General features: G+C 36.1%; 1 protein-coding gene across 5 annotated transcripts in view; it reads left to right on the forward strand.

Annotated features, from left to right (window-relative positions):
- Nucleotides 1-10,317, forward strand: part of SBF2 (SET binding factor 2) — a 259,204-nt gene extending 248,887 nt beyond the window's left edge. For 4 of the 5 annotated variants that reach the window (XM_051621099.1, XM_051621095.1, XM_051621097.1 and 1 more), the window contains 5 exons: nt 3,809-3,913; nt 5,310-5,503; nt 5,922-6,009; nt 7,326-7,457; nt 7,748-10,317. In XM_051621099.1, coding sequence (XP_051477059.1) covers nt 3,809-3,913; nt 5,310-5,503; nt 5,922-6,009; nt 7,326-7,457; nt 7,748-7,846 — 618 coding nt within the window. In that variant the 3' untranslated portion in view covers nt 7,847-10,317. The remainder of the gene's footprint in view (nt 1-3,808; nt 3,914-5,309; nt 5,504-5,921; nt 6,010-7,325; nt 7,458-7,747) is intronic. The other variant, XM_051621096.1, reaches the window with a different exon arrangement.
- The last annotated feature ends 664 nt before the right edge of the window (nt 10,318-10,981 follow it).

A 10,981-nucleotide genomic window follows, 5' to 3' on the forward strand; every position in this document is an offset into this window, starting at 1 on the left:
TAGGAGAACGACCTCTCTTTTATCATAAATCCATTGAGAATGTGTTGGTATCCAAAAAATGTTTGAACTGAGACATATTTAGCAATGGTAAATTATTAGGGAAGAGTGATTCTTCCTTAGTTTATGATTATAAGCCCAAATTTGTTTGTTCTAAAGATATTTTTCAGTCGAAAACTGGATAGTGTTCTTCAGAAGTTAAAGTTGAAGCAGAGAAGTTACTGAGCGTCTTAATTTAGAATTTTCTTTGGTAGAATGTGGTATTCTTCTATTGAGAGCAAAAGGTGTACTTTTTTTAGTAATAAATATTCTAATGATTAGATAACGATTTACCGCTAACCAGCTGTGCGTGGTGGTCTATGATTTCCATAAATCCTTATGTTTCTGAGTTTTACAAAGTTAACCAATTTGCACATTTCTTTAATTTAGTCCTTAATGAAGCCTTTTAAATATTTCTAACAAAAACATGGATTTTCAAGTACAGATTTCTGTGTAAAGCTTCTCAAATCACTTCTGCCACATCAGGGGCAGCCAAAAATTCTTGGAAGTGTACTTTGGAGACAAAAATGTTCAAAAGTAGATCCAAAAAGAGGAGCTTCCCTTTAAGACCATTTTCTTATGGCCTTTCTGCATGATAGAAATCAGAAACAAGGTAGCTCACCATCCATTTTTAAAAGAAAATGAAAGGTAACCGTGAAACAGCACACCTCTCCCTTTATTTTATCTTTCAGAGATTTATTGCAAATAGTTTTAAAAGAATGTATTCATTTAAAAAAGGAGGCAGTGGGCACAAGCTGAAACACAAGAGGTTCCATCTAAGCATCAGGAAACACTTTTTCACTGTGAGGGTGATTGAGCACTGGCACAAGTTGCCCAAAGAGGTTGTGGAGTCTCCATCCTTGGAGATACTCCAAAGCCATCTGGACACAGTCCTGGACACATTCCTGGGCATCTGTCTCCAGGTGGCCCAGTTTCAGCAGGGAGGCTGGACCAGGTGACCTCCAGAGGCCACTTCCAACCTCAGCCATTCTGTGATATGTGCCTGGTTGCTGGTTGTGTTTAAGGTAATAATCTACCAGTATTTCAGTGAAAGTGCAAGTCAAGTCCTTGACTGCAGACACCTCTGTACTGTTTCCCACTAATTTGCTAACATTCCTAAAAAGATATTCTGTCCCTAAAATTTATTAGGAGTGGCTCAGATTTCAGTACTTTTAAGAACTGTGAGACATGAACCTACGTGTCCTGTTCATAAAAATAAGTAGTTATATCTCTTAACATTAGATGGTGTTTGCTCAGAGAGAGTTTCTCAGACTCAAAGATGCCACATCAGGATTCCAGTCACTCAGATCAACTCTGCCGTAAATATACGATGTAAGGAGCTAAAGCTTTGCAAGGGGTCTATGAATAACCAGCAAAACAATAAAAATAGCACTTCTGATTGTGAGCTGGTTTATAACTTTCATTTTTGTGCCCAAAAGAGTGATCTGTCAAAGTGGACTCTGAACCAAAATATTTATTCCAAATGTTGAACAGCTAGTCATGTACAACTGAACACTTGACGGAAGCAGCAATTGGATCGCTGGGTTTACATTCAGCATCTTTCCATTTGTAGTCAAAGTCTCAGAAGCCTTCTAGCCCAGGAGTTAAGAAGAAAATACAAGTAAGGACTTCCAAAACAGCATGCTTTGTCACAGTCAAGACAAGTCCAAGTGTAGGACTTCCTCCAGAATGTTTTGGGTGTGCACAAACACATGGTGGATACAAAGGAGGTGATCAGTCTCTCCAGTTCTGGAGTTGTAATTATTAATTTCAGGAAATGGATAATCATCCATTTGTATTTGTTATAACCTTTCTTTTTATAATTACTGCCTTCTGCTCATGTAAGTCTGGGCAACAGTAGATTAACCAGAAAGAAAAATTTAAGGACTTTCTTCTTTCAAGGAAGTGCAACTATTCATTGTCCATTCCACACATGGAACAGAAGAAATCTGACGTTTTCAGTAAAATTTAAAACTGAAGGGGCAAGAGTAAACCCTAGTTTTTTACATGGGGTTTATTAAAGGAGAATTTATTCTAACTTCTCGAGTTATATATAGGAGATAGCTGAAAGTTTTTCATTTTAAGTTCTGGAAGCACTACTCATTGTGGAGCCAAAAAAGAAGGAATGTGACCCAGTTGCTAAGTAACAAGTTTCAGTTACTTCCAGATTCTGCAGAGAAAAACTTAGAAGTCAAGACTAGGGCAGAAGGAGAATTATCAGATTAAAACCTGACTAACTTTTAGCATTAAAGATTTTAGATCCTTTTGCAGCAATTTGGGAAGCCTTTACATGTAAAGTCTGTGGTAAATTGATTCAGTCCTATGTAACCCATCAGGAAGCATTTTACACTAAGCACTTAGAATGAAGAACAAGCAAATCTAGAGAAGACTTTAGTCTGACCTGTGTTCATCATTCCTTATTTTTCTATCTACCTATGAAGATACTCCAAACAAAGCTCTTCTGATTTCACTTCTTGGCAAGAGTCTTATGATATTTCATGTATATGAGGCTTTCAACTACTTTTTACTGTTTAAAACTTCTGATTTAATTCTTGCTATTAAGCCAGATTTCTTATACTTAGTTTTACTTCTGAGTTCTCTATTTTACCTTCAACAACAGCGAATTTTTAGAAATATTTTGTTACTATTACACTGTCAAATACTGGCTTTTTTTATTTTCACTTCAGAGTTCAAAATTTAGTTCAGGATTTAATTTCCTGGTCAAGTTGCTTTCTTACTTTAAAAATGCAGTAGTTTTCTGTAAGTCTTTCAGTCAGTAACAATTGAAGAAATTGTCATTCTAAATGACCAATAGGAGTTGGAGATTATGAAAGCTACCTTAATAATTTGGTATAGTAGAAGTAAAAGTCAGAAACTGTCTCTACTTTGAAAATAATCATCTTCGCTTTTAGTTAGCTTTTACATAACATGGGAATTCTCCATCCTGTGGCAATTTTTAGTTCCATTGTCAGTTCTTAATTGGATTTGCAAAACTGGGTTTTTAATTTGATTTCATTAGGAATCACATTTTCATAACAATATAGTTGTTGAAAGTAAAACTGTACAAAGGATGTATGGCAAGGAATATGGGCCACGCATCAAAGTAATGACAAATGTATCATTGAGTGTTCACAAGTAAATATAAACTAATGAAATTGCCTCTTTATACTTAACTCTGCATGCACTGTCATCTTAACAGGAAATAACCCTAACTGGAGGTTATCAACAAAGGTCATATTCCCAAGTTCCACAACAAGAACATGTTGTTACAGTTTGGCATCCAAATAGAATAAATCTTTCTGTTTCATTTCCTTCTTTTATTACAGCTTTGTATCACATTTTACAAACCAGGGCAAATGTTAATATTGGCAATGTACAATCTTGGTGTCACAGCACAGAGTTTGTTCTTTGTAAATATTGTTATAAAATATAGCCTATCCTTATCATTGTTGTGTTTCTGTTATGGCAATTGGTGTTGAATTTTGTGTGTTGAGGGGAATTGGCAGAGAACTGAGAGCACAGTGGCTCCTCTGAGCCATGACATGCAAGAAGAATGATGTGGCTGATGCTGTATTTGGTTGCCTTTTATTCCTGAGACTGGCTGATTTCATTTTACAGCTGATTCAACAGAGGGTTTTGTACTTTACTGGGACATATGGACCATAAGTTTCCTGTGTAAAAATATTGACTAGAAAACAGTTGTATAAAAATGATTGCCAGGAAGTGCTCAGTTAGAAATGTTTATCCTTAAGAAAAGCCTTGTTTGTTTCAGGAGATCGAAAGGTTGGAAAATAAATTAAATCAGAACCCAGAAAGGTGGCAGCTTTTGTGGGAAAGGGTCAAGATGAATGTGAAGGATGACACCAGACAAGACAATGTAAGTAGTAAATGAGCTCATCCAATAGAATAATTCCATTCCTGCTATTATAGGCTACCTAGGGCACTGACAAAATCACTGTAGTTCTTGGAGTAAAATCATGCTTTTGAAAAATTTAGTATGTTGTTCTAACCCATTATACTGACTCTGTATTTCTGTATGTAGAAAAATGTATTTATATTTGTGCTATTTATCTAATTGCTTATCCAGTGTAGATTAAGGCATACAAACAAAATGAGCATTCTGCTAATACCCAAATGTATTACTTTATATGTTTAAAATATTCCTGAAATACAAGAAACTTCAGTTTCTGAAAGTAGTCAAAGGGACATCACAGAGTTTCAGAGATGGGTAAAGATATTCCCATGTCTAAATCAAATTTTGGAATTGTAGATCCTAGCAAAGGCAGGAAGTGTTGTTCATCCTGTGTTTCCAGTTCTTGACAGCAGTAAAAAGAATAGCTGACAATATAGGTATTTTCTAAGTCAAAGGATATCTACGTGCACTAGGAAGAATGTTAAATACAGCTTTTTATGAGCTTGCTCTATAAACTTGGCACAGTGAGTTACCAGCTCAAAACTGTACCCTAACTCTTCATCTTCCTGTGCTTGTTCAAATTTGCTGGCCTCTATGCAATGGTTAGTCCACAACACTACTTCATTATTTGTACTTTGCTCTCAGCAAAGCAATATGCTTTATGTCTGCCAAAATTATTTAAGTTCCATTTATACCATAAACAAATTCAAGATGAAAAAATTTTATCCTAGCAAAGCAGAGGATTTTTTTACTGAATTGGAAGCAGAAAAGAAAATGCAAGTATAAATATGTTATATCAGTCTCCTGTCCTAGCTGTAGTTTAAGGATTCTCAGATAAATCCAATAGCTAAGGGTCAGCCCCAAAGAACTCAGGCCCTAGGATGCTGTCACGTAGATTAAGACCAAATTCAGGATCCCTTTTGTTCTAGATTATTGAGAACTAACATTATTTAGATCTATAAAGTAGCTCTTGGAAACTGCACACTTTTTCCTTCCCTCCTCTTTCCTTCTCTTCCTTCCTTATGAAATTAGGGAAATTTATTGTTGACTAGTTCTACATGCTTCTGAGAAAGCAAGGAGAATATTGTGCAAGACTATGTTACTGGAGTATACAAAGCTTTTCTGAAATAGTGATTTCTGACACCATGTAAATGCTTCTGCTTAAGAAATGCATTGAGTTGCCATCCCTCTGGCTTCTTTTCTGAGGCAGCACTGACTTGTATTATGAAGGTTTTTTTTGGTCTCATAATAATTCGCAACTTACATGTTGTACCACGTATTATCAGTGTTATGTTAAGACAGTCACAAAATGCCAGACACATTGTGTTACCTTTTATTCTTTTATTTTCATCTTTTTTAGCTCCGGACACATCCTTCTGGCTCCTCAGGGATGATGTCAGCCAATCTACATTCCTATCAAAAGAGGTCTTTGTTGGAAATACCTGACAGTGGGCTGGGTGAGGAACAGAGTGCAAGCATCTCTCCCTCTAATGGAGTAGACAGAAGAACAACTACACTATACAATCATTTCACATCAAAGAATGATGAAAATAGGTAAACTGAATAATCACAAAGAGTTTATGATCCTTGTATTAGATTGGTACAAGTCTCTGCCTTAGAGAAAAAAAAAAAGGGAAATTTTCATATGCAGAGAATGCTTTGTGACTACTTTATTCCTTCTGTGATTTTGATTGCATTTAGTTGTCTTGAAGGGTGGGCCTCTGTCTCCTAGCAGTATCTCCCAATCTTCCCCTTTATATGCACAAGCAAATGGCAGCTGCACATTTGATGCATCCACAGTACTGAAACTGATTATCAGTGTGTCACAGGTACTGATAAATAGTTTAAAACAAATTTGTTTTACTGCAGTGGAAGAAATGTTTGATGAGTAGGTGGTAATTCTGAGGCTTTTAGATATCACCAGTATTCATATTATGGAATCACATGCCCTTTGTATTTGTGTCCCTCTCAGATCTTTTGAAGGTACGCTGTACAAAAGAGGAGCTTTACTCAAAGGCTGGAAACCTCGCTGGTTTGTGCTGGATGTGACAAAGCACCAGGTAAAAGCTTTTCAGATAATGTGTGGTTTGATGACTAGTTTTCTCCTTTTTTATTTTCTAGGTTTGTATAGATTGATTTTACAAATTATACTAATAATGATTATGTTCAGATGCAACGTGTGTGCTGCATCATTATAGACCATATATCTAGGTTTATCCTCCGGTAGCTGATACAGCATTCTGAATGGACAGAGGGTTTTTTTGTATTTTGGGTTTTTTAAAACAGTGATAATTGCTTAGCATATAATCATAAAAGACTTATTGGACTGGAAATCATGCATTACTGCTTGGGCCCAAACATTTTTTGCCTGCTTCATACCTCAGGAAAAAAAAACTCCAGGTAGTGCCTGAGGACTTTTTCTGGGTTTTGTGGTATACAGGCAATTTTTAAAGCACTGCTAACTGTAGAATGTCATTAACAATTAAGTGATGAGCATAATATGCCCTTTTATATGACCTCTTTAGTTTCCAAGAGAACTAAAAACTCTGAAATAGAGAGTGAAAAATTTAGGTGGTATCTCCGCAGTCAAGGTGGGGAGAGCTAATATGTTAACTGATGGCAAGTTTAATTCAGGCATTCATGTTGAAACGGTAGTAGTAGTTACTGTATGCTCAGTGTGTGTTTTACAGCCTCTTTGTTTCTCAAGTACTTTTTCATGAGCATTTTTCTTTGCAAATCAAAGAGCATGTCTGCTCTGGAAAATTATAATCTGAATTGCCTCAGCAGAAAAATCCATTTACTTCATTGTACTTTTTACTAGTTTTCAACACATATTTGAGAAGGCTGATCTGTAATTTCTGTATGAAAGTATTTTCAAATATGGAGAACAGGATTACAGATCACTCTGAAATGAGTTTGAATGAACAGTGAAGAGGTGGTTTCTGTTAGAAAAGCTGATAAAGAATGCTGAATCCTAAAGACTAGGTTCTGCTTTCACCCTTCATCTTCTGCCCAGAATCAATGTGTGACTATTTGAAGTTTTCCTGCTCTGAAACTCTGGTGACAAAATGCTCCTCCCCCAGTTCCATGCCTGCACAGGAGTGGATGGTGGAGTCTTTGCTGTTAGTCAGAGATGTCAACTGGAGGACTGGCCAGTTAAGGGCTATCACCAGTCTCACCATGTAGTATATACCAAACCTGTGGTTTCTGTCAGTTGTGTCTCACAAATTTTCCATGTCTGAAGTCCTCAGGTCCTCATAATATTTATGCCTCTCACCCTTACCCCTCCATACCCCCAAGTATCCAGGGAAAGGGAAAAAGAAGTGAAAGATCCACCTAAATAGCATTTTTGGATTTTTTTTCTCTTGTGGTCCAGCTGCGATACTATGATTCTGGTGAGGATACAAGCTGTAAGGGACACATAGACCTTGCAGAAGTAGAAACTGTGATTCCTGCTTCTCCAACAATTGGAGCCCCAAAACATGCAAGTGAAAAAGCATTTTTTGATGTAAGTATATCTAAGTCTTTACTTGACCTTTATGTGAAACTTTCTTTTCTTGTTGTGTTTAACGTGGTACTTTCAGCCCTGCTGGAAGGTGTGAGCTAGGGAGGAGCTGCTATGCCAACTCAACACAGAAAGTTTTTATACAACTTGCATCTGGCCCAACAGCAGAAGTTCAAAGCCTGTTATGTTCAGACCCAGTTAACACATTGAGTATTGCAGACTAAAGTTTGCAAGTTTCTTTTTCTGTTTTGTGTGTTGACTTGTCTATCTCGTGTTTTTTTTTTCCTTTGCAGTTGAAGACAAATAAACGTGTATATAATTTTTGTGCCCAGGATGCACAGAGTGCTCAGCAGTGGATGGATAGGATCCAGAGTTGCATTTCAGATGCTTAGAAAGGAAAAAGGTTCCATAATAAAGACACTTTTAAAGCACCGTTTCCTGTAAGAAGCTAAGTTCTGAAATTTTACTGACAGACAACCAGCCTTCCTTACATTTCAACCATAAAAGTTCATAATGTACTGAAGTTCCTTTTCTGTTTAATAATTATAACCACTGCAACTGCTTTTTTGTTTTTCCACAGGGAGGACTTTGAAAAATAATAATCCGTTTATCCTGAATTTCCACTTTCTTCAGTACAATTCCTAGCTATAGAAATGGTCTGTATTTGCACTACCATCTAATCCTGGTTTGCTCAATTCAGAGCTATTCTGGTAGGAAACCTTCCAAAGGATATTGTAGAAATTTTGCCTCCAACTGGAAGTGCATTTTGACTTTATTTATATTTTGAAACAGAATGTTCTTATTTCCAAGCTAGACATGAATAAGGGGGAACATGTCTACAATTCCTAAAAATAAATAAATAAATGAAGCTTGTGAGTCCAGTGACACAGATATCAGGTTGCCAATGTTTATAGACAGTTGATATATTTTAAAGATCAAAAAGTGAAATTGCCCAATACCGGACTTGCAAGTGTCTTCTCATCGTGCAGGTCATTCTCTAACCCTGTGCTCTCTGAGTGCTTCTGCTATGTTGTTAATGGAATTTCAAAACCTAGGGCTTATCTAAAGATCATGGCACTTCTATTTTAGATTCTGTTGCAATTACAACGGGATAAATGAAAGAAAACTGGCAGACACTACCTAGGAGAAACAGAAAACAAACAAACTAGGAATTCAGTAGAAGAAAGATCTCATATGTGTGAGTTGTATATGTTAATTTATATGCTGTTCTGCTCACTGTAAAATAAAAAATAACAAACATGATAATGCACTAAACAATGAAGCAAGCACTTGCACTGAAATCTTAATGCAGACATTTGCAGGACAGACGTTATTTATAGCAGAACAATACTAGCTAGTTAACAACATTTACAGATATTAAATATGTACATAATCAGGTTTGATGTGTCGTGATTTGATACTTTTTAAACATTTTTTGCACATGAATTGGAAGACTGTTTATAGATTTTTACATTTGATAAAATTGTGTTTGTTCAGCTTAAAACCCTGGTGAAGCATTTTTAATAGCCCCAAATAAGTAGAAGTTTTTCAGTCTACAAATGTAGGTGACATTGAGTAGAACATGTAGGTAATCAAGCCATCGTTTTTACTTTGAAATGTTAATATGTTAAATAGCACACTAATATTACAAAAGGTTTGTATATATGATTCACAATTTTCTCATTTTTCCAGACATTCTGCTTGTAATTTAATGTCAGCCTAACCAAACTGACTATACTTACAATATTTTTCAGTTATTGTTTGTTGGGGTTTTTTTATAACTAATGTATTTTGTCAGAAAGGAACATAAATTTCTCACTACACAATAGGAAATGCAGCTGTTTTTAATGCATTTGCAATTTCAAAACAGGAATATGAAGGATTTTTCTAGCGTTTTTCAACTGACAAATTTCCACCTGTGACAATGTTGTTTGCACATTTTTATTTTTCTTTGTATATGAAGTACTTTTATATGTACTTTGTAAAATACTGATCCTGTTCTTAGGTTACATGAAAATATACATACCACTGCTTATTTTGTAACTAGTTAATTTTAACTCCTGTATGTTATGTGATATATGTATGCTAACCATCTTGTAATAAATACACTTCTTCAGGAAAAGTAAAACCTTTCCTTTTACTGTAAAAACAAAAAAAGCAAGACCAACATGTTGAAATATTTCCACAGGCACAAGACAAATCCTTAATTACTCTGTATTAAGAATAGTGGGTGTATTAAAAACTACATGATCTTTTGTATACTTGTAAATATTCTTAACATAAAAGTTGCACTTGAGCATCCTGAACTCAACCACTTGTCAACAGTAACACTAAAGACTAAATCAGAATTTAAAGTAAAATTATCATTCTAACGAGTCTCAATGTATGGCCTTCACTAAAAGGCTAAATACATAAAATGTTCATACTAAGTCATTGAATAATGATGTTAAGTATATATATTTTTTAAAATCCTGTATGGGATCACAACACAAATCAGCTGCATACTTTCACCCTGAAACGTATCTCACTCATTTATATCACCTTATGCAAAAATGATCTAGTTCATAAGAAACAAAATGCTAAAAATGACAAGGTCTTACTTGAAAATGTTGCATCTAAATTGAATTACTGAGTGTAGTGCGGGATAGCAGAGGTAAAATGGAAAAGGAATGTGTGATGGAGGTAGGGGGGCTATGACAATTCTTGGATGCTGTGGTGCTTAGATGATAAGGTTTGTATATTGAGCTTGGCATGAATGCTAATGTTGCCTTAAATGTTGATCTCGTTTTTTAGTGTCTATATTGATGGAAAATGAACTTGAGCAACTTAATTTAAAAATATCCAAATAAAAGCTGAAATGAGATACGATATTTGTGGTGTTTATACAACGCAGGAATATAAGAGGAATATACAAAGGAATGGTAGGCTTAGGCTGTTGGTGTGAAGACACAAAGTTTGCAGTGTCCCTGATGGTCTTTTCTATGTAAAATGAAGATTCACAGATGTAGAGAAGTTAGCATAGCATAAGCTACAGGGTTTGTCAGTGTGTTTGAGCTGAATTAGACTATTAGAAGCAAAGAATTTGCTTGGGAAAAATTCTGTGGACAAATCTTTGTATTTATGAAAATTTTCCAGAAAAAGGAACTCGTCCTAAACTTGGGGATGGGGTAAATGTGCTCCCTCTGGGGTGAGTCTTACTGCTATTCCCTTACTAACACATGAAGTTCAACAAGGCCAAGTGCAAGGTCCTGCACATGGGCTGAGGCAGTCCCAGGCACAGTTACAGGCTGGACAGAGAATGGACTGAGAGCAGTCTTGACGGGAAGGACTTGGGGGTGTTTGTTGATGAGAAGCTCAATGTGAACTGGCAGTGTGCTCTTGTAGCCCAGAAAGCCAGCTGTGTCCTGGGCTGCATCAAAAGCAGCATGGCCAGCAGGTCATGGGAGGTGATTCTTCCCTTCTGTTCCACTCTCATGAGACCCCACCTGTAGTACTGTGTCCAGTTCTGGAACTCCCAACACAAGAAG

Source organism: Apus apus, chromosome 5 (genome assembly GCF_020740795.1).
Source record: "Apus apus isolate bApuApu2 chromosome 5, bApuApu2.pri.cur, whole genome shotgun sequence".
Taxonomy (NCBI): Eukaryota; Metazoa; Chordata; class Aves; order Apodiformes; family Apodidae; genus Apus; species Apus apus.